Here is a 27,336-nt window from a genome sequence, read left to right as displayed (position 1 = left end):
CACAGCAGCTCAACCAACAGCTTCTGGACAAACAATCCTCCCTGGTTGAGGACCGAGTCTCCCCCCTCACCATCTCAGGGGCCTGCTCCTCCCTCCTCAGACTGGGTCCCCAGCTCACCCTCCATTCCTGGAATCCCCTGTGGCCTGGGTGCCCCCACCAGCATAGCCCCCAGGACAGGTCTCTCGGCTCCTTCCCTCCACAGTCCACAGCCCCCAGCCCCTTTCAGGCGTCTCCCCGACAGGCCCTTCCCTGCTCTTCTGCCCCCTGGGACCGCCTGCTGCGATGGCCCTGGAGCCCCGCCCTCTGCAGGTCCCTGCTCGGTGACCTGGGGTGGGGTCCCCGGCTGCGCAGACTCCTGTCCACAGTTAGGCCCACGGGGGCAGGGACCCAGACTGCTGCCAGCGGCTGGGAGGGGTGACCCGCGTGCACACGGCTCTCAAAGGCCACCAGCGCCACCTGAACAAGACCCGTGGCGCGCACGGCGCAGGAGAGCTGGGCGCTCGGCGTGAGGCCCAGGTATGGGTCGCGAGGGGACAGCCCCGGGCCGCAGGCGGGTCCCCCGTTGCAGTGAGGACAGCGGTCGGGCGCCGGGGGTCCTGGGCCTCGGGAAGGGCCAAGTCTGCGTGTGCGAAGACCCCACGGGCGGAGCCGCCCAAGCACCGCAAACCGCGCTTTCCGGGACCCACTGTGGGAGGCCCGCGGCGCTGCCCCTCGCCGGGGGCGTCCTGCGCGGCCGGGGGCCTCGGACAGCATCCGCTTCTCGCGTGGGAGGCGCCTATCTGCGCAGCCGCGGGCCGGGGCCCCACAGGTACAACGCCGCGCGTGCGGCGTCCGGAGGCCGCGTGCGGGGACGTCTGGGCCAGCTGCGGTCAAACCGAGCCCACGCGGACCAGTTCCCCACGGCGGGTTCGCGAGGGGCCTCCGCGCTCAGGCCCCGCCCCGCCCCGCCCGATCACAGGGCCCGCCCCCAGCCCCGCCCATCGACCGGGCACGGCTGCGACCCTTAGCAGGCCCCGCCCCACCAGCCCCCAGATCCGCCTACCAGCAGCGCACGGCCCCGCCCCGCTGCCCGCGCCTGCGCAGTGGGGCGGGCGCAGTCGGAAGCCGGGCTGTGCGGCGCGGGCAGTGGAGCGGCGGCTCCTGTACCCCCAGCGCGGACCCAAAGGGGCTCGGGCCGCTCGGGCCGGGAATGGCGGCGGCGGCCGAGCCCGGGGCCCGCGCCTGGCTGGGCGGCGGCTCCTCGCGCCCCGGCAGCCCGGCCTGCAGCCCCGTGCTGGGCGCAGGAGGCCGCGCGCGCCCGGGGCCGGGGCCGGGACCCGGGCCAGAGCGGGCGGGCGCCAGAGCCCCGGGCCCCGCTGCCGCGCCGGGACACAGCTTCCGGAAGGTGACGCTCACCAAGCCCACCTTCTGCCACCTCTGCTCCGACTTCATCTGGGGGCTGGCCGGCTTCCTGTGCGACGGTGAGCACCCGGGCCCGATGCCCACCCGGCTGCAGCCCTGCCTCTGCCCCCTGGGCGGGAGCCTGAGCGGAGGTGGCACCGGCGCTTTCGCGGTGCGGGGCGGGGTCCCAGCCCTGCTCGCGGGACCTGCCTCCGTGGGGCGGCCGGGGCCTGTGCGCCGTGGGGCCGCTCCAGGCTGCGGGCTTCCTCACCTGGGAGGTGCGGGCAGCGTCTCCATAGTGCCGTGCGATGGCTGCGACCCAGGGGCTGTGCCTGATGCGAAGCGGACCTCCGCTGGCGTCCCCATGGCCGGCTTCCTCTCCCAGTGGCTGGGGCAGCAGGTGTGGCCAAGTAGAGCTGGCCTGGGCCCCTGGCCCTAGCCCTTTTCATGCTGTGGCCCAGAGTCCCAGCCTCCTGGAGAGCCAGGCCGGGCCCTGCCGTCCCGGTGCGCGTGCCCCAGCCCTGCTCCACCCTTGCTGGGGTGAGGACAGCCCTTCCCTGCTCTGGGCCCGGGTGCTCCCAGGGCTGGCTCTCATCTTCCCCCGCGGCAAGCAGGCGGGCCCTGGGGACCACAGCCCAGCCTCTGGAGGGAGCGAGGGACAGGGGGACCGCAGCCCAGCCTCTGGAGGGAGCGAGGGACAAGGGGACCGCAGCCCAGCCTCTGGAGGGAGCGAGGGACGGGGGACCGCAGCCCAGCCTCTGGAGGGAGCGAGGGACAGGACCGGAGTCCTGGACGTTTGACACTTACTGTGTCCTGGCCAGGGACGCTGAGGTGGGAGGGGCTGAGGAGCGTCTGCTCTGCTCAGGGATTCAGGCCTTTGCTCTGGGGATAGGGGTCCACTCAGGCCGGGGTCCGCAGAGGAGACTGTCCCCTCACACGGGGATGTCGTCTGTGGTGGAAACGGCATGGTTGTTCCGACCCCCAGGGCTGCACAAGGTGGCCTGGCCCGCCAGCTTCTTCGTCACATCAGAGCATGGCACAGCCATGCCTGCTGCCTGGGGATGCCAGGGGCTTCCCCAGAGGTGGGGAGTGTGCATGTGTGGCTGAGGCAGCTCCCAGCTTGAGGCCAGACTCCAGGTCCCCTCCCCATTCGGAGGGGGCACAAGGGCCCTCCTGGGCAGCACCCGTGGAAGAGGGGCCAGCAGCGGTATGGGAAGGAGGGCGCCCTCCCCGCCAGGAGACCCAAGCGTGGGGCGTGGGGTGAGCAGGCCCTGTCTCCATGGCAGAGGAGGGACCTGGGCGCTGCCCGTCCCCCCTTCTCTCGGTGGACCCTGGCCTGCTTCCAGAGCTTTTCTCTTAAGCTGCCAGGAGGAGCTTCTCTTGGTCCCATCTGGAGACTGGGGTGGCTGGGGCTGCAGCAGGTGAAGGGCAGCACCAGAAGGGCCTTCTGGAAGAGCTCCCTGTCCCAGCTGGGCTGCCTGGGGCTCCATGGCACAACCTTCACCCGGGGCTGTCTTGGCAGGTGTGTCACTGGGTGCCCTGCCCACTCCCAGCCCCGGCAGCCTTTGCTCCAGCCCAGGGCTCCTGCCTTCCCTTCTGCCCCGGCCCCACCCTCGTGTCTTTCACTGCTGGGGTGTGGTGCTTGCTCCTCTTATGCCCTCCTGAGCACCCCGCCGGCTGAGGTGCTCCCTGGGTCCTGTGCACATGGCCAGAGCTCCTTGGGCGGCTTAGGGCTGTCCACTCCCTGGCGGCTCCTGCCTGCCAGAGCCCTCACCTGCCTTGGGTGGCTCTAGGTCTCAGGCACGGTGCACAGCATGTACCAGGGACAATTAGGGGTATGCGTAGTTTCGGGGGAGTGAGACACAGGTGTCCTTGGTAAAGCCAATCTGCCGAAGGCCGAGAAGCCCCTGCCTCCTGACGAGCCTGGTGAGCCCAGGGCGGCGCCTTGAGAGGCCCAACTGCAGAGGCAGGAGGAGAGCTGGGCTCACGTGTGAAGGGGAGGGGCTACTCTCTGGATGAGAAGACACACTCATTGTCCTCCAGGATGGTCAGGACCACCCAGGTTCTTGCTCCTGGGCTGCAGGCTGTCTCCAGGGAGTGGGGCGGGGTGGTGGGGGAACTCGGTGGACCACGGGGCCCCTGGTGCGGCATGGTGGGTATGGCAGTCGTTGCCCTGGGGCCTCTACCTTCCTGGGTAGGACAGCCATTGGGTAGGACAGGGGCCAACTCATGCAGCGCTTATGCCCACAGTCTGCAATTTCATGTCTCATGAGAAGTGCCTGAAGCACGTGAGGATCCCATGCACGAGTATGGCGCCCAGCCTGGTCCGGGTGAGTGTGGGGCTGGTGTTGCACCTGCAAGAGGCTGGGGGATGTGTCAGCTCTTGTGGGGTCGAGGCACTGAGAACCTTCATGTGAGACGTTAGTGATACCCGCAGTTGAAAGGCAAAGGTCAGATACTGCTCAAGATTAAAAGACTCAGCACCCTGCATGGATCTGCCGGGAATGATGATGAGCAAAGCCAGTCTCCAAGGTCGCAAATAGCAAGATCCTGTCCATAGAACGTGCTCAAAATGATGAAACTAAAGGGAGCACAGATGTAGAGAGGTTTCCAGGAGGAGAAGTGGGCGTGGCTGTGACATGCAGCGTGAGGGCTCCTGGGGGAATGGAGATTTCGGCATCTGGCGTGACCTTAGTTTGTAAGATCACACACTTAGGGGAGCTGACAGAGGCTTCAGGGGGTCTGTCCAATTTCCTCACAGCTGTGTGAACCCACAAGCATCTCAAGGAAGCTTGAATAAAAAGCAAAGGCAGGAAGCCTGGGTGCCTGAGGGTGTCTTGGCCACCAGCCTCCGTCTAAGGGCTCTGGGTGGGGCAGGGAGGTGACTGGCCCAGGTCACTGCAGGGCACAGGGGACTTCCCTTCTCTGGTGACAGCGGTGACAGCAGGGACATGTAGGAAAGGCCAGGCTTATTCCTCCCTCAGCTGTCAGCCTCGCCGTCTTCAGACTGAGGCCCCCCAAGTCCACATTCCCTGATGCTCTCAGACTGCAGGTGGGGCGCAGGCCGCGAGGCAGGCCCGGGTGTGCAGCAGGACGGGAAGCCAGGCCAGCAGGTGCACCTGCCACTGGCGGGCATCCGGCTGCGCCGTCCCGTCTAATGTCTGACGCCCTGTTCCTAATGATGCAGTTCCCCGGGTGTGAGCAGGAGGCCTGAGGACGGTGGCCCTGGTGGTGGCCGGCACCCTGGTGACTCCACACTGGCTTGGGCGGCCCCTCCTCATGTGGACGGCCCGAGGCTGCAGCTTTTTAAAATTGATTTTAATGTCTTTTATACTTTGCTAAATTGGGAAAATATAAGTATGTATTTCAACTATGTGCATGATAGGAAATTTAGAAGATGTATTTAACGGCTGGGCGCGGTGGCTCATGCCTGTAATCCCAGCACTTTGGGAGGCCAAGGCAGGTAGATCACGAGGTCACAAGATGGAGACCATCCTGGCTAACACGGTGAAACCCCTTCTCTACTAAACAAAATATAAAAATTAGCCGGGTGTGGTGGCGGGCGCCTGTAGTCGCAGCTACTCAGGAGGCTGAGGCAGGAGAATGGCGTGAACCCTGGAGGCGGAGCTTGCAGTGAGCTGAGATTGCGCCACTGCACTCCAGCCTGGGGGACAGAGCAAGACTCCCTCTCAAAAACAAACAAACAAACAAACAAAAAAAGAAGATATGTTTAACAAAATAAAAGTCACCCACCATCCTGGCATGCTCACAGCTGCAATTCTGGAACACTGTCTTTCTGTGTACACTTTTATTGGGTGTGGTTTAAGTTTGGGGATAAGGGCAAGAGTCGGGAGTGAAGACTTGGTCTTTCTCCTTCCCTTCTCGTGGAAAAGCAGCAGCCCAGCCCTCTCCAGCACAGAAACGTTGGTCCACATTGGCATCGGGTCTGGGCAGGCCCCCACCACCTCAGGACACCCATGGGGACACCCACGATTGTCTCCCAGAGGGCAGTCCCTGTGTGCTGGGATCTTCCTGGCTCCGAGGAGACAGGTGCCAGGCGGTTGACAGAGCCTCGCCTTCCCCAAGGAGGGAAGGGGTGGCAGGCGGGCCTCACTCCCCTGCGCTAGGCAGGGCTGCTGGGGGAGGCCACAGCCTGCTCCCTGCTTTTGACCAGCCAGGCTGTCCCCAGGACCCGGGGTGTGGTTGTTCCTGGGGCCTCCAGGTAGCACAGCCGGCTCGGGCCGGGCAGTTCCCAGCAGGAGCGTGAGCTGCAGAGTTGCGCAGGTGAAGAGGGAGGAGGGGTGGCCGGCAGCCTGTGGCCCTTACCAAGAGCGCTGAGGTGAGGCTGCGTCTGCCCCGCCAGGTTCCTGTGGCCCACTGCTTCGGTCCCCTGGGACTCCACAAGCGCAAGTTCTGTGCTGTCTGCCGCAAGGTCCTGGAGGTGCCCGCGCTCCACTGCGAAGGTACCTGGAGCCTGCCTGGCTCCCTACCCAGTGTCCTGGTCTCTGCTGCCCAGGGTGGCCCAGCCCACCCCTGTTGTGCAGCTTGTCAGGGGTGATGGGGGAGGCCGAGGGCTGTCCGCCTGGCAGGCCACAGGACAGTTAAAGGATGCGGGGTGGTGCTAGGTGGTGGGGATGGGGCCAGACCCAAGCGCCATCAGAGGCAGGGGTCCTCCGGGGCGCGGCAGACACCTCTAACCCTGCCTGCCCACCAGTGTGTGAGCTGCACCTCCACCCAGACTGTGTGCCCTTCGCCTGCAGTGACTGCCGCCAGTGCCACCAGGATGGGCACCAAGACCACGTGAGTGCACCGGCCCCAGGGAGCCCTGGGGGGTGGGGCGGGCCCAGCTGCTGACTGCCCCCGCTCCGCAGGACACCCATCACCACCACTGGCGGGAGGGGAACCTGCCCTCGGGAGCCCGCTGCGAGGTCTGCAGGAAGACGTGCGGCTCCTCTGACGTGCTGGCCGGCGTGCGCTGCGAGTGGTGCGGGGTCCAGGTGGGCGCTGGGAGGTGGAGGGGGTGGGGGTGGGGCAGAAGAGGTGCGGGGTTGGGTGGATGCTGGGAGGTGGAGGAGTTGGAGGGGCGGGGCAGGAGAAGCACGGGGTCCAGGTGGGCGCTGGAAGGTAGAGGGGGCGGGGCAGGAGAGGCGCGGGTTCCAGGTGGGTGCTTGGGGGTGGGCGGCAGGAAAGACCTGGGGTCCAGGCTGGGTCTGCGGCGTGTGGGGTCTTTCTCTGGACCTGGCGCACCTGGTGCCCCCGCACCCTGGCTCCGACCCCCGAGCTCAGGCCCTTGTCCCCCCAGGCGCACTCCGTCTGCTCCGCGGCGCTGGCTCCCGAGTGTGGCTTCGGGCGTCTGCGCTCCCTGGTCCTGCCCCCCGCGTGCGTGCGCCTTCTGCCCGACGGCTTCAGCAAGACGCAGAGCTTCCGCATCGTGGAGGCCGCGGAGCCGGGTGAGGTGCGGGCCGGCCGGGGCGCCCTGGGCTGGGGGCTGCGCACTGAGTGAGGGGTCCATCTGCCCGACCCGCAGGCGAGGGGGGCGACGGCGCCGACGGGAGCGCTGCAGTGGGTCCAGGCAGAGAGACACAGGCAACTGCGGAGTCCGGTAAGTGCCCGCCTCATTCTCCCCAACTCCCCTGAGGTCCCCCGGGCGCCCGGGACTCACGGAGCTTCCCCGACCCAGGGAAGCAAACGCTGAAGATCTTTGATGGCGACGACGCGGTGAGGAGAAGCCAGTTCCGCCTAATCACTGTGTCCCGCTTGGCCGGTCCCGAGGAGGTGCTGGTAAGGGGGAGGCTAGGGGAGGTGTCTGAGCCCCCACCCCCCACCGCGTGTCCCCGCATCTGGCGCCCCTGACCTGGTTCCCGCAATCTGGCGCCTCTCACCCACCTGGCCCCCCCCTCCACGACCTGCCCCCCACTGAACCCCGCCTGACCCCCCGCAACTTGGCCCCCCTAACCTGGCGCCCTGCAGGAGGCCGCACTGCGGGCCCACCACATCCCCGAGGACCCTGGCCACCTGGAGCTGTGCCGGCTGCCCCCTTCCTCTCAGGCCTGTGGCACCTGGGCTGGGGGCAAGGCCGGGAGTGCTGTGATCTCGGAGGAGGGCAGAAGCCTCGGGTCCGGCGAAGCCACGCCAGAGGCCTGGGTCATCCGGGCTCTGCCGCGGGCCCAGGAGGTCCTGAAGATCTACCCTGGCTGGCTCAAGTGAGACTGGGCCCGAGGCTCAGGGTCTGCTGGGCGGGGTGGGGGGGAGCTCCAGCTCAGGCTGCGTCCCTACAGGGTGGGCATGGCCTACGTGTCCGTGCGAGTGACCCCGAAGAGCACGGCCCGCTCTGTGGTGCTGGAGGTCCTGCCGCTGCTTGGCCGCCAGGTGTGTACCCTGCGCCTGCTCCCCATCCTGGCCAGACTTGGTGGGGGGTCACTGTCCCCAGGAGGCCAGGCCACCATCCTAGCCCAGGCGTGGCTGTCCCCGTGGGTGTCCTGAGGTGGTGGGGGCCTGCCCAGACCCGATGCCAAGCTCTACCCCAACAGGCCGAGGGTCCTGAGAGCTTCCAGCTGGTGGAGGTGGCGATGGGCTGCAGGCACGGTGAGTAGATGGCCCATGCTGGGCATGGCGGTCCCTGCACCTTTTGGGTTTGTACCTGCTGCCCAGGCTCTCCTGCAGGGTGGTGCCGGACATCAAGGCTGGGCTCTGCCCTCCTGACCAGCTCCACCTGCATCCCCACGGGCCCTGGGGGCTCAGGGCAGTTGCTTCCAAGGTGGGCAAGGAGCCTGGTGCTGACGGCCTGTGCCCTCACCTCTGCAGTCCAGCGGACGGTGCTGATGGACGAACAGCCCCTGCTGGACCGGCTACAGGACATCCGGCAGGTCAGTGGGTGTGGATGCCGGCCCCCAGGGAACCAGCAGCCCTCAGCCACAGCGTCTGCCCCACGGGGTGGGTGTGCCCCAGACGCCAAGTTCTCCTTGGCTAGGCAGCGGCTGTCCTGGCTGACAGGGCAGTGCCCTCTGTCATAAGCTACTTGGTCCCTGCAGGGAGACCTTGAGCTGCAGACCTCCCCGAGATCCTCGAGGGGAATGGACGGGGGTTGTCCACAGCAAGGAAGCCTCTGTGGCCCTTTTCCTCATTTTCATGTTGACTTAATTCCTGGGAGTGTTCCTGACGCCCTGTCTTGCTGTTTTGCGGGTGAGGAGGCAGAGGGCCTGGTCCGGTGGTGCCGTTCTCCCCGGCCCAGCGTCCCCGCCCCTCTCCCTGCAGATGTCCGTGCGGCAGGTGAGCCAGACGCGGTTCTACGTGGCGGAGAGCAGGGATGTAGCCCCGCACGTCTCCCTGTTTGTTGGCGGCCTGCCTCCCAGCCTGTCCCCCGAGGAGTACAGCAGCCTGCTGCATGAGGCCGTGGCTACCGAAGGTGTGACCACCGTGGCTGGCCATGGGCTGCTGGCTGGGGGCAGAGTCGAGCGGCAGGCAGTGGGGCTGCCGTGCTGAGGCCAGCTCCTGCCTCTCCTTGAGCCACCAAGGCCTGAGCTCCGGGTCCAGCCCACGTCTCTTCCTCCAAGAGGTTCTGGAGCCTCCCGTCCTCTGTGGCCCTTCCCTGTGGTGCTCAGCCTCTGCCTCTCCCACTCCCTCTGGGGGGCCTTGTACCTCCAGGGAGCTGGGAGTCCTGCTCCTGGAGTGGGGCAGGGGTACTTCCTGGGGAGGCTGCCTTTGGGGTGAGAGGTCACCCCTGAACAGGCGGACGGGCTGTCCCTGGCCCCAGTGCTGTGTGTCCTTCACCTCCCACCGCCCTGACCACAGCCTGCCTTTGCAGCCACCGTGGTGTCCGTGAGTCACGTCTACTCCCAAGGTGAGCCGCCCTGAGGGACATGGTCACATGAGGCCCAGGGGTGTTCCTGGGGTGAAGTGGGCCAGCCTGGCCCTCACGTAGCACCTGACCTTTCCCTTGGGCAGCCCTGGGCTGGGGAAATGTCCTGGTTTGGTTCCTGCCCTGACACCGTGGGGGCCATGGGACAGGCTCCCCCTGAGTCCTGGGCCCCTGCCACAGGCGCGGTAGTGCTGGACGTCGCCTGCTTCGCGGAGGCCGAGCGGCTGTACGTGCTGCTGAAGGACATGGCTGTGCAGGGCCGGCTGCTCACTGCCCTGGTGCTCCCCGACCTGCTGGTGAGTGCGGGGTCGAGCCGGCTCTTCCCAAACCCCAGGGGGTGGCCAGAGAGAGGTCTGGGTCTGCAGGTGCACAGGCCCCACAGCCAGACTCGCTCTTTTCATCTGGCATCACTTCGTCGAATTCACTGGGGGCTCGTAGGTGCCACCTTGTTTGTGCCTCACAATAGCAGGAAGGACTCTGTTGCCCGTTTTACAGCAAGGGGCCTGAGGTCAGAGGGTCAGCGCTCATCCCAGGCTGCCCAGTGGGTGATACCAGCTCCGTGGGGCACCGTGGGGCCAGGCCCAGCTTCCACGCTGCACCTGAGGCCTCCACCCAGTAGGGAGGCCCACAGGACGCAGCTCCTGGATGTGCCGGGTCCCGCTGCGGCTGCCTCGCCAAGGGCCAGAGCGTGTTTGTGACCGGCTGTCAGCATCCCAGGCATGGCCCTCCCGGTACAGCCTCAGCCTCACTCCCCCTGCCTGGGAGGCCTTAGGGCCTCTGCTCTCTGCCTGGAGCTCCCCAGGCCAGTCAGTGCAGCTCCCAAACTTTGGACGCTGCCCTTAAGACCCACAGTGTCCAGAAGAGGGGACACCTGGCAACAGGGCAGGGCCGAGGGAAAGAGGGGTCTGGCCCACGGAGACAGGGCACGGCCGAGGGAAAGTGGGGTCTGGCCCACGGAGACAGGGCAGGGCCAGGGGATACGGGGGTCTGGCCCATGGAGACAGGGCACGGCCGAGGGAAAGAGGGGTCTGGCCCATGGAGGGGCCGGAGCCTGGCACTCCACGCTGCACACCGTGCCTTCACAGTGGCCTCTTGTCCTCAGCCCATCCAGCCCCCAAAGGGTCCCATGAGGACCTCCTAGGTGTCCATGGCTGCTCTGCCTCTGAACCCTGACCCTTGACCCTGACCCCAGTTCAGGCGAAGCAGAACTCGAGCAGAATGAGTTGTCTGTGGCTGGGACGGGTGATGCCTGTGGCTCCCTCCTGTGCCCCTATACCTGGTCTTGCCTGGCTCAGGACAGGGTGGCCATCCCCACTGTCCCGAGGATGCAGCCCCTGCCCCAGGTCCACTTACTCTGTGGGCAGAGCCAGGTGTGGGGCCGACACGCGCTTTCTCTCTCCCGTCAGCTGCCTGCCCTGGGGTGAGTGGTAAGTGGTGACCGCAGGCGGCTCTGCCTGCCAAGTGGGTCACGAAGCCCCGAGTGTGTCCTTGCCCCCAGCCACGGCCGGCCCCTGTGCCGCTGTCTACCCTGTGTCTGCACCCGGCCTGTGTGTCTCCTGTTGCCCAGCCTTCCCCGCTGTGGGGGCCCCAGCCTCCTGTCATAGGGTCCCCAGCCTCCTGTCGTAGGGACCCCAGCCCTAAGCCCGCTGTGTCTAGATCCCTGGATACTGTTTCTTGGGGTTGTGTGTGGGGAGATGGGCTCTGTCCTGTGGCCGAGGGACGCTGCGTGCCACCCTGTGAGTTAAGAGCTTTTCTCGGCTGCTGTGTAGGTGGGCGGGGGCCTGGGAGCCGCCATCCTCCAGAGATGTGCACCAGAGGCCCCCCAGGGGACAAGCCTTGGTCTCCCTGGCAAGGAGTGCCACGCAGAGTCCCACGTGGATTTCCAGCCTAGACTCATGGGCTGCATGGCCCAGGCGGGGGTGGTCTCTTCACACGCAGCTCAGTGGGCAGGTCTGAGGCCTTCGTGCTGGGAGCGCCAGGCAGCCAGCCAGCTGGCCTCAGTGCCGCCCTGCTGGCCGACAGTGAGATGGGGTGACCACGCAGCTCATGTGTAAGGCCTCATGTGTGAGGGTGCTGGCCACGCCTTCCTGGGGAGGGGGCTGGTCCAGGCCAGGTAGGCTCAGGGTTGGGGGCTGGGCACTGCCTGGCAACTCCAGCAGTGGGGACACCCCACCTTGGGTCCCCATCCTAACCCAGGCCCCTGTCTGTCAGCACGCGAAGCTGCCCCCAGACAGCTGTCCCCTCCTCGTGTTCGTGAACCCCAAGAGTGGAGGCCTCAAGGGCCGAGACCTGCTCTGCAGCTTCCGGAAGCTACTGAACCCTCACCAGGTCTTCGACCTGACCAACGGGGGTCCTCTTCCTGGGTGAGTCCAGCGGGACCCCTGGTCCAGGGCAGCAGCAGGGGCGGGAAGGGCCCCAGGAGGCTGCCACAGCTGTCTCGGCCGGCAGGAGCTCCATGGAGATCCCCTGCTGGGACCTTGAAGTCCTCCACGTGGCCAGGACGGGCATTTAAAAAGGAAGAGGCAGCCTGGGTGGGGGATGGGCTGCGCCCACAGCTGGTGGAGGACACTTCCTGTCTCCTGCTAGGCTCCACCTGTTCTCCCAGGTGCCCTGCTTCCGGGTGCTGGTGTGTGGTGGCGATGGCACCGTGGGCTGGGTGCTCGGCGCCCTGGAGGAGACACGGTACCGACTGGCCTGCCCGGAGCCTTCTGTGGCCATCCTGCCCCTGGGCACAGGTGGGGTCAGCCATGCAGCCGAGGAGGGGGCCTCAGGGACTACCCCTTCCTGCGCAGCTTCTGCTGAGGCCTGGCCTGGCTGTCCCCGGGGTGGGGTCTGCAGCCGGCTGATGGGCAGGTGGGTGTGGACAGATGCTCTGTGTCTGCCTGTGTCCCAGGGAATGACCTTGGTCGAGTCCTCCGCTGGGGGGCGGGCTACAGCGGCGAGGACCCGTTCTCCATACTGCTGTCCGTGGACGAGGCCGACGCCGTGCTCATGGACCGCTGGACCATCCTGCTGGATGCCCACGAGGCTGGCAGTGCAGAGAACGGCACGGCAGACGCAGAGCCCCCCAAGGTACAGGGCAGCCCGGCGTGGGGTGCCCTTCAGGCTCCCGCATATGACCTCGCCACACGCGTCACAATGGGCGTCCTCTTCCCAGTCACGCTCGGGTGTACGCGCCCGCATCATCCCCTCTGCAAAGCGGGCAGTTGAGGGAGGCACAGAAAGTGGCCACTGCTGGGGATTGTGCCGAGCCAGCTGGCGACAGAGCCTGGCCAGGACCTGCCCATGCTGCCCTCTCCTGGGTGCTGGGCTTGTTGCTGGGGTGGCCCTTGCTCTTGTCTCTGCCTGCTGGCAGGAGGCAAGGAACTAGACCTGCCGTTGGGGAGCTCAGGGGGCCTGGTGAGGGCGGCCGGGTCCTGGGAGATGAACGCCCTGTCCCCAGATCGTGCAGATGAGTAACTACTGTGGCATTGGCATTGACGCGGAGCTGAGCCTGGACTTCCACCAGGCACGGGAAGAGGAGCCTGGCAAGTTCACAAGCAGGTACTGGGGCCGCAGGGGCTGCCACCTGGTGACGGCATACCTCCCTCAGGTCCCCCAGCAGGGATAGGCAGAGGGGCGGGAACCCGGAGGCTGCCTAAGGCAGGGTAGGGCTTCCCCGGTGATGGGCGACCTGCCCTGTCCCGCAGGCTGCACAACAAGGGTGTGTACGTACGGGTGGGGCTGCAGAAGATCAGTCACTCTCGGAGCCTGCACAAGCAGATCCGGCTGCAGGTGGAGCGGCAGGAGGTGGAGCTGCCCAGTATCGAAGGCCTCATCTTCATCAACATCCCCAGGTGCTCGTGGGCGGGGCTCCCCAGAGGCTCTGCCCGGCGGGGCCACGGGCAGGCTCAGCCCTCGTCCTGCCTGCATCTACACCTCTGTGCCCGCTCTCTTATGTGGCAGCTGGGGCTCGGGGGCTGACCTGTGGGGCTCCGACAGCGACGCCAGGTTTGAGAAGCCGCGCATGGACGACGGGCTGCTGGAGGTGGTGGGCGTGACGGGCGTCGTGCACATGGTGAGCCGCCGGCCGGGTGGGCGGGTGAGTCCAGGGTGGCGTCCCTGGTCCCCACTGAGCCCAGCTGGCCTCTCCCGCCCCAGGGCCAGGTCCAGGGTGGGCTGCGCTCGGGAATCCGGATTGCCCAGGGTTCCTACTTCCGAGTCACGCTCCTCAAGCCCACCCCGGTGCAGGTGGATGGGGAGCCCTGGGTCCAGGCCCCAGGGCACATGATCATCTCAGCTGCTGGCCCTAAGGTACGTGGGGTGAAGCTGGAGAGTCAGGGGAGGTGGGCCGGGCTGGGCCGGCCATGGGAGTGGCCGGTGGTACCCAGGTGGTGCTGGCATGGCCGGCTGCGGCCAGGGTCTTCCTTGACTCCGGGAGGGTGCCTGCCTCAGGAGGGCTGTGCCAGCGGTCAGGCGGGCCAAAGGTGGCACAGGGAGCAGCCAGACGGGTCCCTCCCCTTCCGTGAAATGGGGCTGAGATGGCATCAGCTGCTCGGGTCCCCAGGACTGGGGGCTGCCCGTGTACCGTTCTTTCATCAGCCATGTCACCCTGGTCCTCTGCCCCCTGCCCTGGGACAGGTCCACATGCTGAGGAAGGCCAAGCAGAAGCCGAGGAGGGCCGGGACCACCAGGGATGCCCGGGCGGACGCTGCGCCTGCCCTTGAGGGCGATCCTAGGTAGGGGTGGCTGGGGCAGCCCAGGGGCTCGAGCCGTCTTTGCCCCCGCCGGCCTTGTTTTCAGGTGGTCTGGAGGCAGCTCCACGTCCACACAGTGGCCGGCCCTGTGGTTGGACCTGGCTACAGCCCTGACCGCATCTTCCCGGGGACGCAGCTGGACCAGCCCTCATCCCATTGGTGACGCACGTTGGTGTCACAGCCCTCATCCCACTGGGGACTGCTGTGCGGGTGGCGGTGTTTCCCCGTGTCCCGGGTGGGCGCAGGGCTCTGGATGGTGAGCCCTCTGCCCCGTGGGGGCCTGGTCCTCTCCTCAGGGGTGGGCACCCGTCCCTCCATCTCTCTCCCCACTGAGCCCCTTGAGCTGGACAGTGCTGGACGCAGGCCGTCCAGGTGGGTCTGACCTCACTTTGTGCCCCTTGGGCCGTCCCCCTGGCCGGTCCTTCAGAGCAGCAGGCTCCCTGGTGTGTCCCTGCCCCAGCAGACACAGGCTGCCAGCCCCTCCAGCCTCACCTCCCCGCCCTGGGCAGCAGGTGTGGGCAGTCCCTGGTGGGCAGCGTGTCAGGCTGCCGGGTGGTGGTGACTGGTGACTTCCTTGTGTTCGGGGAAGGGAGAAGGTGCCTTCCGGTCTCGTGATATACAGATGGCAGCTTGGACCCCAGGTACAGCTCCAGGGGCAGGCAGTGCCCAGCTGGGCCTGATGGGCCTTTCTTAGTGCCTCTGTTGGGGGAGGAGAGCCTATGTCCATGTGGAGGATAGGAGGTCTCAGGTGCTGCCCTGGCAGCACCAGAGTGTGGGCCGGGCCCGAGTGTCTGCCCCTCGGCCCTCAGGGTGGGGCATTTAGCACCCAGAAGGGACCAAAAGCAGGGCATGGCTGTGCAGAGGAGTTTGTGGAGGTGTAAACAGTCCCATGCATGTGGAGGAGGAGCAGGCTTTCAGCCCCAGACCCCACGCTAGCACTTTCCACGCTGCTTGCCCGTTGACGTGCAGTTCCCAGTGCCTGTGTGAGCCGACATCTGCTCAGTCCTATCCCTCGTCAGCGTGTGGAGACCCAGCTCCTGCAGCGCCCCTGCTCCCACGCCCCCAGATAGCTCGGTGGAGGGTCCTGCATCTGGGCCAGGCTGGGGTGCACCCAGCCAAAGACAAAGCTGCCTCCATGTGCCCACGGATTAGATGGCGCGCTGGCCCCGGGAGGAGTCTGACCAAAAACGGAGCCAGCTCTGTGGGAAGCCCTGACTCCCCCCACGAGAAACGGCCCACGGTGCGGATCTCCCCCTTCCCTTGTGGGGCACAGCTGACCTGGGCCTCCGATTCTGCGGAGCTTTCCTGGGCGTGGCTTTGACCTCAGAAGTGGCTGTGGTTTGACCTCAGGAGTGTGTGGCCTGGCCCAGCCTGCTGCAGCCTCCTGGGGGGCCCTTGGTGCCACTAATCCCCCGACCCCCTGCTTCTGCCAAAACTGCACAGACACATGCATTGTAAGGCCACTTGCGGCCTCCAGCGTGCACTCTTGTTTACGTCATTGTCATCTTCAAGACTAGTCCTTCGTGATTAGTTTTGCTTCGCGAGCCCTGGTGTGGACTGTGGTCTGTATGAATCGTGTGTAACTGTGGTGAGGGGCTTGTCCTGTATGTGAGTCTGTACCCAGGTGGGGTCTGTGCCCTGCACACCAGGCCCCTCTGTATTTATCGCTGCCCGAATGCAACAGTAATTTATATCCAGGACAAATACAGTCTGGGCGTCACTATCCTACCATCTCTTCCTCATCTTTGTGTCAACAACCGAGGGGAGGGGAGGGCCTGGCTTGGCACCCCCCCCACCAGCTCTGTATAGGCCTCAGAGGGGCTGGGAGTGGGCAGCCCCTCGGGTGGGTGGGCTTGGCAGCGTGTCTTCAGGTGAGAGAGAATGGATAGGCAAATGCTATAAAGCACATTTCAAGTTCCCGTGAAACTCCTCTCTCCGCAAAAAGTGGAGAACAATTTGAGGACTGAAATAGAGCATGATATTTCACAATGAAAATAAAATCAGGCCACACAAGAACCACTGCGGCCTGCCCGCGACTTGGCTTCCCCTGCCCAGCGTCCTGTCCTCCCTGGTCCATCTCTGGTGGGGACGGCTGGGAGTGGGCTCTGGCCGCTAGCAGGGGGCAGGGAGGAGCTGGGACTGTGGGTCGTCCTGGCCCGTGGGGGCCGGCGGGGGGTGTTCAGGCCGGGTGAGGCCCCGCAGGACCCGCAGGCTGGCCAGGGCCAGGCCCACGAGCAGGCGCAGCAACAGGAAGGCGCAAGGCACGGCGATCTGCATAAGGTGGAAGATGCCCACGCTGAACCTGCTCAGCAGGCAGGTGGAGGCAAAGGCCAGCAGGCTGGCGCAGGGGTACAGGGCCAGCTTGGCGAACATGAGCACATGCTCCCGGCCGCCAAACCACACCGAGGGCTGCAGCGTCTCCACCTGGTGCAGCAGCGCCGTGGTCCAGATGGCCAGCTGGAAGATGCTGGCCAGGAAGATGATGATGCAGCTGACGCGCACGCGCTCCAGCTCATCGCGGGGCTGCCGGGCGAAGGCCGAGGTCTGCTGGTAGGCTAGTGGGAGGCCGCCCACGAAGGCCAGCGAGAGCGTGTTCAGCAGCCCCATGGCCCGCGTGGCCTTGCGCACATGCAGGAAGAGCGAGTGGTGGGCGAACCACAGCAGTCCCACCGTGGCGAAGGAGCCGAAGTACGCCAGGAAGCGCGGCCCGGTCGCGCTCAGGGCGGCCACGAGGCTGCCGCCGAACCTCTCCTTCACGTTCTTGGGGTCCGGGACGTTGTCTTCGCTGAGAACAGTGAATAGATGCATTTGTGCCGGCCTCGCCATGGCCACACAGGCCCCAGCAGGGTGGGTGAGCGCCTGTAGGGCTGCCTGGACCTGGCACATTTTCAGATGAACCATGTGGACTTTCCAGTGTGCTAAATTTCAGAATGCCGTTATTTATGTATATTTGGCGCACTGACTGTTATGTGCTCTTCATCTGAAATTCCACAGAAACTGGCACCCTTCTGCTCTGCTAATGGGAGCCCAACCCTGCTAGCCCAGGTGCTGCTGGGGGCCCTCGGCTGCAGCCCTCTCTGGCCGAGGCTCTCCTGCGTCTGCTGTGCAGGACCAACCTGCTGTGGGGCAGCGAGGTCTGTTCCCTCCCAGCTTCCAGCCCTCGGAGCCACCCACACAACACCCTGGCTGAAGCTCTGCGGAGAGCTTGCCTCCATGGTTCTCAGATGCACACGGGGGTCTCAGGAGGCCGACTCCCAGCTGGACTCTGCAGCGCCAGGGAGGCTGGGAACCACCCTTGTCAGGGCTGCTGCCTTCTGACGGCACCACCCAGAAAGCCGGGAACAGTGTTGTCCTTCAACATTGGGACGTGGAGGACAGTGATACTCAAGCAGCCCCAGACAGACTTCTGTCCTCCAGAACGATACGCAGAGGGCGAGGGGCGAGGGGTGGGGGGTGGGGGCAGCAGACAGACTGGGGCAGCAAGGGCAGGAAATTGCTGGGAGGGGCAGCTCTCCTAGCCATGGCTCCAGGTGGAGGAGAGGTCACTATCCCAGCCCCACGCTGCAGCCTCTCCTCGGCAGGTCCCTCCCAAGGGGGCCGAGCTGGCTGCACAATCAGGCACGTCACCCTGGAGCATCCCTGGCACCTGGGCCTTAGAGATCAGGTGCCAACGAACGTTTGCTTCCCGTTTTTAAAAATGCACACGACAGCAGAGAAGAGCATCACAAGACTTGGACTTGAGAATATCAAGTACAGAATATAAAACCATAGTGTCTAACCCCAAGGTGGTCAGAGTGCTCAACTATGACCAGGGAACAAGACACTCCAGAAGGATGGAAGATGTAGAAAAGCAAATTCAAACTTAGGATGGCTGGGTGCGGTGGCTCACACCTGTAATCCCAGCACTTTGGGAGGCCGAGGTGGGCAGATCATCTGAGGTCAGGGGTTCAAGACCAGCCTGGCCAACTTGGTGAAACCCCATCTCTATTAAAAATACAAAAAGTTAGCTGGGCGTGGTGGCACGTGCCTGTAATCCCAGCTACTTGGGAGGCTGAGGTAGGAGAATCGCTTGAACCTGGGAGGCAGAGGTTGCAGTGAGCTGAGGTCGAGCCACTATACTCCAGCCTGGGCGACAGAGCAAGACTGTCTCAAAAAGAAAAAACAAAAAAAAAACACCACAAAAACGTGACGACTAAGATGAGATGAGCGCTCTAACAGATGAAGAGGCAGATGAGGCAGCGGAGGAGCAGACGCTGGAAGGAAGCAACAGCCAGCCGAAAGGAGCTGGAGGGGCTGGGAGGTGATGGGGGGGGGCTGGGAGGCGATGGGGGAGACTGGGAGGGAGCAGGAAGGCTGGCAGGGACTGGGAGGAAGCAGGAGGGAATGGGAGGGACTAGGGACTAGGAGGGGCTGGTGTTGGGGCAGGGGTGAGGCCTGGGGTAGGGGGATACCCACGGCTGCTGAGCCCCTCTGAGAAGAGTGAGGATAGCAGTTGGTGGCTGGTGCTGAAATTGCCCTGGCACCCCATCCCCGTCTGCGCTTGGGGTGGGAGCCTCTGGGAAAGGAGGGGCCGCTGGGAAGGGTGGGAGCTGCTGGGAAGGGAGGGGCTGCTGGGAGGGTTGTCCTCCCTGAAGTGGGGGCTGCCCTGACCTCACACAAAACTCTAGGCATCCAGAGGAGGGTGGAGCCAAGACCCCTGTGCCTTTCTGGGGTTTCCAGGATGAGACGCCAGGGACTCAGACACACTGGCCGCCTGATAACTGGGGCGGGTGACTCGGGGTCCTCACCAGATGTCCAGGATGAGAAGTGTGGCCACGATGGCGTAGACTCCGTCGCTGAAGGCTTCCACCCGCTCCTTGCTGAGTGGCTCGTGGAGGTCAAAGGTGAAGACTTCCACTGGGTGAGCCGAGGGATCCCTGTGGCCTGTGGACATGCCAGGAGGGTGGAGCTGGCCAAACCCCTATGTGGAGCCAGAGCCCGCGTGGCTGTCACTGCCCTCATCCCTGAAGAGGTCTGGAATGTACAGGCCAGGAGAGGAGACAGGACACGGATGCCCCAAGGGGCGGAGTGGGGGAGCCCCAGCCACCACCACACACATGGGCCTCGGCCCGCGGACAGCCCTCAGGGCGGAGCAGCCACATGGAGGTGGGCGGACTGCAGGCCTCTCAGGCCAGCCCACCCAGTCATCACCTACCCAGGAGCCTGTCTCTGCACCAGCCGGTGACCTTGCTGACGTAGGGGAGGAGGATGACAGCCACCATCAGCAGGTAAGACTGCAGGGAGACAAACCACAGGTCAGTGCCCTCCACAGGGGGCCGAGGCCAGGCCTTATCCACACAAAGCTGTGTGCTAAAGCAGGGGCTGCGGCAGAAGGGAGGGTCTTTGCAGATCATGTATCTGATAGGGCCTAGTACCCAAAAAGTGTAAAGAATTCTTAAGCCAGCACAGTGGCTCATGCCTGTAATCCCAGCACTTTGGGGGCTGAGGCAGGCGCATCGCTTGAGCCCAGGAGTTCGAGACCAGCCTGGCAACATAGTAAGACTGTGTGTTTACGAAAAATAAAAAATTAGTCAGGTGTGACTGTGTACCTGTTGAACCTGGGAGGTAGGAGTTGCAGTGAGCGGTGACCCACCTCACTGCACTCCAGCCTGGGTGACAGAGCAAGACCGTGTCTTAAAATTTATTGTCTATCTCCCTATCTGAAATTCTTACAACTCAACAATAAAAAGACGACCCAATTAAAAATGGGCAAAGGATGAGAACAGACATTGCTCCAGATGAAACACGCAAATGGTCAACCTCTCGCAGATCAAAACCACAACGAGATTCTTCATATCCACTAGGATGGAGAGAACTGAAAAACAGCAGGTGTTGATGAGGATGTGGAGAAACTGGAACCGCCATGTGCTGCTGGTGGGAATGTAAAATGCTGCAGCTGCCGTGGAAGTTTGGTGATTCCTCAAAAAATTAAACTTAAAAAATTAAACACAGAATCACCAAATGACCTAGAAAGTCACTGCTGGGCACGCACACCAACAGCCTGAGGAGACAGATCCGAAGAGACACGTGTCCAGCAACGCTCAGAGAGGCATCACTCCAGCAATGCCCACAGTGGCTCCACTCGCGACAATGCTCACGGCAGCACCACTCACAGCAGCTACACGTGTCCAGCAGTGCTCACAGTGGTGTCACTCAACGGCAGCTACACGTGTCCAGCAGTGCTCACAGCGGTGTCACTCAACGGCAGCTACATGTGTCCAGCAGTGCTCACAGCAGCACCACTCATGGCAGCTGGAGGCGCACATGCCCAGATCCCTGTCCACGGATGAGTGTGCCCACATGACCTGGCAGGAGACTCACAATGGACTATTCTGGGGCCATAGAGAAGGAACGCAGTTCTGACACGGCCGACAACACAGGTGAATCTTGACAACAGAATGTTAAGTTTAAGAAGCCAGACACAAAAAGGCCACACACTGTGTGAGTCTCTGCATATGAGGAATCCAGAACACACAAGTTCACAGACACAGAAAGTGCATCTGGCTCCCAGGGACTGGGGCGGGGCAGAATGGGGAGTGAGGGCTCCTGGGTGCTGGGTTTGCACAGGAGGTGATGACAGGTTCAAGACAGGACAGAAGGGGTGTCTGCACACAATGCAAATGCACTACACGCTACTCAAGTGCACACTTCATGATGGTTACAATGGTAAATATGTGTATTTTACCAAACGTAATTTAAAAAGGGAGCACAGAGGACCAGGCCATGTGAGTGTCCTGGTCCCCAGAGGCCTGTGTCTTCGCACTCAGCCCCGCTTAAGTGCTCAGGCTAGTGCAGCCAACAGACAGCCCCAGGCCTTCCTCCCCTGTGCGGCCTGGGTGTGGCACTTCCCCACCTCCTCGCAGGAGGCTCCTGGCCTGGGCGGTGCTGCCTGCCTCCTTCCCCGCCTTCCCCATAACGTGGCCCCAGCTGGCGAGGATGGACGCCTGCCCGCTTGTCTGTCCTGCACTGTGGCCACCTCCAGTTCACCACGTGGGTGAGAACACCACAGATGTCAACACCAATTCCAGACACATTCATGATCCAGTTTTCAGGCTTCAAGTAACCGACACACGATGAGGGAAGTGCCTCCAGGTGCCAGGTTGGTGTGCGCAGGTTGTCTTAGCAGGAGGCAGCCAGCACCATGGGGTCAGGGGGTGGGGGAAGTGCTGTGGAAGAGCAGGGAAACTAGGGAGGAGGGAGCCCATCCTGGGGACAGGCCGGGGGGTCTACGGGGGCTCGCTGTGTGGGGCTGGGGAGGGCCTGGGAAGGACGGGACCATGCACAGTGAGGGTGGGAAGGTGGTGGCAGCTGCCACTACAGGATGCAGGGCATGAATGTCCAAGGCCCAGGGCAGAGCCCAGGACCCATGTGGTATGTGTTACAACAGGAGGGCTTAGTGGCCAAGGTCATCCAGGGGAGGTGGGGATGGCCTGGCCCAGGGCAGTGAGAGGCTGGGCCTGGAGGACACAGCCCAGCGTCTGGGTGGGGGCCGGGGCGGGGCACAAGGACACCTGCATGTCCCAATGACATGCAAGGGTGGAGGGCTGCAGGGCTGCAGCCAGGGAGGTCTGACAGTGTGGATAGAAGGAGGCGAGTATGGGGTGAAAGCCCCAAGGTGGGGGGCGCGAGCAGAGGGACCAGCAGACGTGGAGGGGCCTTGCGAAGACCCTGCAGCTGTGGAGGATGAAGCCAGGATGCAGCACCGAAGGCTGAGGATGGACTGTTACCCTGTCAGAGCCACGGAGGGCAAGGTGGCTTCCGTGGCCTGGCCCTTCCCTCTGGAGTCCTGGAACTGCTGACAGCTTGGGCCTCCCAGCGCCACCCCAGGGACCCTCCTTCCTAGAGTCTGCCTCCCATCCAGGCTTCCCTGGGCCAGCTGCAGGAGGGGAGGGCACGGTCACTGCAGGCTGCTCACCCTCCCCAACGCCGCACCTGCTCATGGGCAGCTGGGCTGGGCTGTCCTGCGATTCTCAGCCTCCAGGCCTGGCCCCAGCTCAGCCTCAGGCCCTCAGGCTTGCCGGCCACTCGCCTGCCCTCAGCCCCTCCAGGCCCACATCCGGGCCCTGTGGCAGGTGTGGCCGCCCTGCCCAATCCCAGCCATGGGTGCTATGTCTTGTCTGTGTCCTCCACACGACGGCTACCCCCTAGCCTGGGTCCTGACCTCATCAACCAGCCTGCCTGCCTCCTGTCACTCGGCCACTACCAGAAGCGGCTGTCCCACCCCTGAAACCAGGACTGCGCCAGACCTGCTACCCCTTACCCCTGCCCACTGTGCTGGCCACCCACCCGCCCACCTCTGCCCAGGGCTCAGCCCACCTGCCTTCTGCCCAGAGCCCCTGCCCCTGTTCTGACCTCACAGAGGCTGCAGTTGAGGACATCCACCCCTCTTGCCGGTGCCTGTGGGTGGCCCACCCTCCTTGAGGAAGTCCCTAGCCTCTGGCCTGCCCCACACCATCCTCCCTGGCTTCTCCTCCTTCCTGTTTCACAAGCATCAAATGCATCCAGTCTAAGAGCCAAGCAGTGCAGCAGCCACAGCCCCTGGGGCTCACAGGCCACCCCCAACTGTAGCCTGGCGCTCCCCTGGGCTTGGCTATGCCTGGCCTGTGGGCCTCCAACACTCTGGAGCCTGCCCTGCTCAGCTCCCCAGCTCGAGCCCCTCTTGGTGGAGGAGACAGCCTGCCCAGGCCTCTAGTGAGTGAGGCAGCAGCACCAGGCCCTCACTGGAGATGTTTTTTTGTTTTGTTTTGTTTCTTTAGAGACTGAGTCTTGCTGTGTTGCCCAGGCTGGAGTACGGTGGCTATTCACAGGCACAATCCCTCTACTGATCAGCACAGGAGTTTTGACCTGCCCTGCTTCCAACCTGGGCTGGCTCCCCACTCCTTATGCAGCCAGGTGGTTCTCTGCTCCCAGAATCACCATATTGATGCCAAACTTAGTGCGGAAATCTGACTGGCATAGCCCAGAACTACAGCCCAGAACTTCCCGGCTCCCGCAGTCCTCCCGCGTCAGCCTCCGAAGTAGCTGGGACTACAGGTGCGCCACTGCCACCTGGCTGTCGTCTATTTTAAACTTGGGATTCTTCTGAAATGTTTACTAAACATTTAAAATAACAACCATTCATTTCTCCACAATTCTTATGGTGCTCTGGGTTTAAAAATTCAATTTACTTCAAAAAGGTGCTCAAGCTGGTCCAGCCGCCGCAAATAAAGTTGCTACTGAAAGCACCTCTGAAATGGCTGCGGTTTCTCTCTGTTCCTGGATGATGGCTGCATTACTAGAATGATGGTCTTATCCTATTAAAATTAGCCATTGGCTTAAAAAAAAAACAAGTGAGCAGACCTCGGTCTTTGGGCTAAGAGGCTCCCAGTTGTCTTTTACCTGCGTGAGGGCTGCTAGGAGGCCCTGCTCTCCGCTGGCCCCACCCCTGGCACTGCTGCCCGGATGCACACGGTGGCCCCGGCAGACCTGGCTTCTGCTGCCAACAGCTGGGTCCTCAGCTCTGCCTTCTCTACTTTCCCAGGCTCCATTCTGGGTTCTGGAACTTTCTTTGGTTGCCTTCTCCCTCTCCCTGGTGGCTCACATTCTCCAAGCACCAACAGCTGATGTCCCCATGAGCAGATGCTGGTCTTATCCCCAGGGGCTCCTCCTCCAAACACTGTTTGATGTTTACTGTCCTGACACAGTTTTGTATAGATTCCTTATCCAAAAGAAAATAGGCCGGGCGCAGTGGCTCACACCTGTAATCCCAGCACTTTGGGAGGCTGAGGTGGGTGGATCACGAGGTCAGGAGTTCGAGACCAGCCTGGCCAACATGGTGAAACCCCGTGTCTACTAAAAATACAAAACTTAGCTGGGGGTGGTGGCAGGTACCTGTAATCCCGGCTACTCGGGAGGCTGAGGCAGGAGAATTGCTTGAACCTGGGAGGCAGAGGTTGCAATGAGCCGAGATTGCGCCACTGCACTCCAGCCTGGCAGCAAAACTCTGTCTCAAGAAAAAAAAAGAGGCCGGGCACGGTGGCTTACGCTTGTAATCCCAGCACTTTGGGAGGCCGAGGTGGGCGGATCGTGAGGTCAGGAGATCAAGACCACGGTGAAACCCCGTCTCTACTAAAAATACAAAAAAAATTAGCCGGGCGTGGTGCCGGGCGCCTGTAGTCCCAGCTACTCAGAGAGGCTGAGGCAGGAGAATGGCGTGAACCTGGGAGGTGGAGCTTGCAGTGAGCCGAGACTGCGCCATTGCACTCCAGCCTGGGCGACAGAGCGAGACTCCGTCTCAAAAAAAAAAAAAAAAGAAAAAAAAGAAAAAAAGAAAATAAAGGCCAGCGTGGTGGCTCACACTGTAATCCAGCACTTTGGGAGGCCAAGGTGGGAGGATCACTTTAGTCCAGGCGTTCCAGACTAACCTGGACAATATAGCAAGACCCTGTCTCCACAAAAAATACCAAAACTATCCAGGGGTGGTGGTGCACACCTGTAGTCCCAGCTACTTGGGAGGCTGAGGTGAGAGAATCGCTTGAGCCCGGGAAGTTGAGGCTGTGGTGAGCCAAGATCGCACCACTACCGTCCAGCCTGGGTGACAAAGCGAGATCTTGCCTCAATAAACAAAAAACAAAACAAGAAAACAAGTGCACCCCTGGACTCCGGTGTCGCTGTTTCTCGTCATCGTCGTCGTGAAGCTTCTCTGAGAAGGACACTCAGCTGCCCCTTCCTTCGATGAGTGTCTGTCTCTGTCCTCGACCGGCTGGGTCTCGGGGCCTCAGGTGGAGCAGGCCTCTCTCCCTGGTGCCACTCACTGCAGCCCTGGGCCTCACACACAAGACCCTCGGTGGGACCCCTACCTGTCTGTGGCTCTGCCCCCACCCCCATGTTTGGCTCAGTGGGGACATCGATCCCACGGTGGACCCCATTCCTGCCTGGGCCCCAGGGGCTGTCCCAGCACTCACCAAGGGGACAAAGAAGAGAGAGAAGATGGCTGCTGCAAAGCACAGGGCTGGGCCTTGGAGGACGATGCCCAGGACATGTCGTCGGTACAGAGCCCTGTGAGCAGAGCGCTGGATCTGCAGGCTCAGCAGGTGCGGGAAGTGGAATGCGTACCCCACAATGAATGCCTGTGGGAAAAGCAAGCTGCAGGACACCGGCCCCGAGAGTCAACCCCCGGGATGCATGGCACGCATGCAGGGGTCTCGGGGTGGGGGTCAACCCCCGGGCTGCATGGTGCACACGCAGGGGTCTCGGGGTGGGTGGGGGGGACCTGGCAGGTAGAGGTGGGCTTGTACCTGGGATACTTTGGGCACAGGGGCTGAGGTGGAGAGAGAACGGGAGCCCCTGCTGGCTCTGGGGCCGCATGTGGGGGGTGTCAGGGCCCACTCTTCCCAGTGTCTGGTCAGAAAGCAGGGGGGCTCTGGGCATGCCACATCCTATGCGTGCAGGTGGCCTCGGGAACCCTACCTGCGTGACCTGACGGCGATCGATCACACACACATACCCACAGCACAGGACCCCCGGCCCCAAGAGCGCTGATGGTGAACACACACACACACACACACACACACACACACACAGTGCAGGCCCCCAGGCCCCCTACCTGCACGACCCCGATGGCGATCACACACACACAGAACAAGAAGATGCCCAGAGGTACGTCAGGGAAGGTCACCATTAAGGAAAACTGTTAAAACAAAACCAACCCCCCCCAAATCCTAGGTTACCAGGCTCCTGGGCCCCAGAGCCTGGAACTGGGCCACGGTGAGCCTCCCCACTCCACGGGACACTGGGAGATGCGGTGGGGCCATCACAGGATGGGGCCAGCTGGGTGCTGGGGGGCATGTGTCCAAACTGCCCCCACCCCAACCAACTCCACCAAATGTCTCAGACCTTTAAAGCCAGAATGTCATCCGATTCATATGGAATTCCCCAGACCCCAGTTCCTTGTGGCACACAGTCCCGCACACCCAGACTCGCGGCCGCTGCCAGAATCTGGAGGCACTTTCACAGCCTGAGTAGTACAGGGCGGGTAGTCGGAGGCTGTAGGGGCTGCACGCCAGGGACAGGCCTGGGATGGGCAGGGGGCTGCGGGCTCAGGGCCGGGTGGGAGCTGGGAGTGCCAGTGACTCCCTCATCGAGGCCACTGCCTCTCCTCCCCGCCAGCCTGAAAGAAGCCCCCGGCAGCCCCTGACAGCGGGCTCTCCCCAGAACCTTCTCTCCCCAGAACCTTCTCTCCCCAGAACCTTCTCTTCCCAGAACCTTCTCTCCCCAGAACGTTCTCGCTCCAGAACTTGCTCTCCCCAGAACCTTCTCTCTTCTCTACAACCGTGTGGCCCAGGCCCTGGGCCATCCAGCTGGTCTGCTTTTGAGGACAGGTCAAATCCAGTGGTGCCCAGCAAAGCCTCAGGGTGTCAGGGGCCTGGCGTTGCTCACCGTGTAAGGCAGGAAGGTGATGGTCATCATGCAGGCCTGGAGGGAGGGAGGGCATCACAGCCATGATGCGGCCTGGGGAGAAGGGCAGGGGGATGGACAGAGCCCACTCTGGGAAGGCACAGGGCTGGGCCCTCCCCAAGAAGGGTGGGCCAGCGAGTGTGAGTCCAGCCCCCAGACCCTGCAGGGCCAGATGGGGGCACTCATCCTCTCTGTCCCCCACACCTGTGCCCAGCCCAGCGCCCCGTGGTCCCCCACACCCTGGCTGTGTCTGGGAGGAGATATAGGCTGGCGACCCATGGGGAGGGAAAGATCATTCAAGGAGCTCCCAGGTGTGGACAGATTTCAGGCTCCGAGGCTCCCTGGAGGTCACGAGAGAGGCCAGCTGCTCCCTTCCCCTCTTCCCTGAGAGTCAGATTACAAACCAAAGTCACTCCCCAGAAAAGGGCAGGAAAATACTCACCAGGTTGAGCAGGGCAAGTGTGTCGTCTGTTTTCCCAACAACTTGGAACAACCTAAACCATTTAAGAAAAAGATAGACAATAAAATGCAGCTCTAGTAACATTAAATGCACACACACGCTCTCCAGCATCTTCTGGTTAAAACATCATTAAGAAACATCACTGTTAACCAAATATAAACTACTACCTAGTGCACGGGACTTGGAAAACACGAAGGAAATGAAGTTCCCTAGAAAGTACCCTGCCCCCGTCCACACCCTGCACCATCCGCACCGTCCGCGCCTCCGCCTACCGCCTACCGCACAGTCCGCGCCTCCGCCTACCACACCGTCCACACCCTGCACCATCTGCACCACCTGCGCCTCCGCCTACTGCACCGCCCGCGCCTCTGCCTACCGCACCGTCTGCACTGCTCCAGGCCCTGGGGCTGGGTAAGTCCTGTCATCC

The 27,336-nt window shown here is 63.2% G+C and overlaps 2 protein-coding genes and 1 long non-coding RNA gene across 9 annotated transcripts in view; 2 read left to right on the top strand and 1 right to left on the bottom strand.

Moving 5' to 3' along the window:
• Positions 1-1,096: 1,096 nt before the first annotated feature.
• Positions 1,097-15,703, top strand: DGKQ (diacylglycerol kinase theta). Of its 3 annotated transcripts, none has more exons than XM_055246634.2 (23): positions 1,097-1,461; positions 3,632-3,711; positions 5,745-5,844; positions 6,096-6,181; positions 6,253-6,378; positions 6,684-6,831; positions 6,909-6,983; positions 7,062-7,162; positions 7,352-7,584; positions 7,660-7,750; positions 7,912-7,966; positions 8,186-8,247; positions 8,636-8,786; positions 9,186-9,221; positions 9,420-9,535; positions 11,451-11,602; positions 11,826-11,974; positions 12,133-12,311; positions 12,682-12,782; positions 12,929-13,075; positions 13,185-13,296; positions 13,380-13,532; positions 13,860-15,703. In XM_055246634.2, the coding sequence occupies exons 1-23, from the start codon at positions 1,191-1,193 to the stop codon at positions 13,959-13,961; spliced, it is 2,826 nt and encodes a 941-aa protein (XP_055102609.1). In that variant the 5' UTR covers positions 1,097-1,190; the 3' UTR covers positions 13,962-15,703. The 3 variants fall into 3 exon arrangements, with proteins under 3 accessions (XP_055102609.1, XP_063475426.1, XP_063475427.1); XM_063619357.1 differs by having other exon boundaries at positions 1,327-1,461; positions 6,142-6,181; XM_063619356.1 differs by lacking the exon at positions 3,632-3,711 and having other exon boundaries at positions 1,101-1,461; positions 6,142-6,181.
• A 227-nt stretch (positions 15,704-15,930) lies between these two features.
• TMEM175 (transmembrane protein 175) overlaps positions 15,931-27,336 on the bottom strand; it is a 28,008-nt gene continuing 16,602 nt past the window's right edge. For 4 of the 5 annotated variants that reach the window (XM_063619361.1, XM_063619360.1, XM_055246647.2 and 1 more), the window contains 7 exons: positions 26,892-26,943; positions 26,432-26,467; positions 25,599-25,682; positions 24,958-25,122; positions 19,170-19,248; positions 18,763-18,898; positions 15,931-16,760 (listed from right to left, as the gene is read on the bottom strand). In XM_063619361.1, coding sequence (XP_063475431.1) covers positions 16,088-16,760; positions 18,763-18,898; positions 19,170-19,248; positions 24,958-25,122; positions 25,599-25,682; positions 26,432-26,467; positions 26,892-26,943 — 1,225 coding nt within the window. In that variant the 3' untranslated portion in view covers positions 15,931-16,087. Of the gene's footprint in view, positions 16,761-18,762; positions 18,899-19,169; positions 19,249-24,957; positions 25,123-25,598; positions 25,683-26,431; positions 26,504-26,891; positions 26,944-27,336 lie in introns of all 5 variants that reach the window. The other variant, XM_055246649.2, reaches the window with a different exon arrangement.
• Positions 19,243-23,238, top strand: LOC134732710 (uncharacterized). Its single transcript, XR_010116135.1, has 2 exons — positions 19,243-21,113; positions 22,771-23,238. It is a non-coding gene; the product is annotated as an uncharacterized lncRNA (long non-coding RNA).

Source organism: Symphalangus syndactylus, chromosome 16 (assembly GCF_028878055.3).
Source record: "Symphalangus syndactylus isolate Jambi chromosome 16, NHGRI_mSymSyn1-v2.1_pri, whole genome shotgun sequence".
Lineage (NCBI taxonomy): Eukaryota > Metazoa > Chordata > Mammalia > Primates > Hylobatidae > Symphalangus > Symphalangus syndactylus.
Note: the sequence above shows the minus strand (reverse complement) of the source record. Positions and strands in the feature narration are given on the sequence as shown.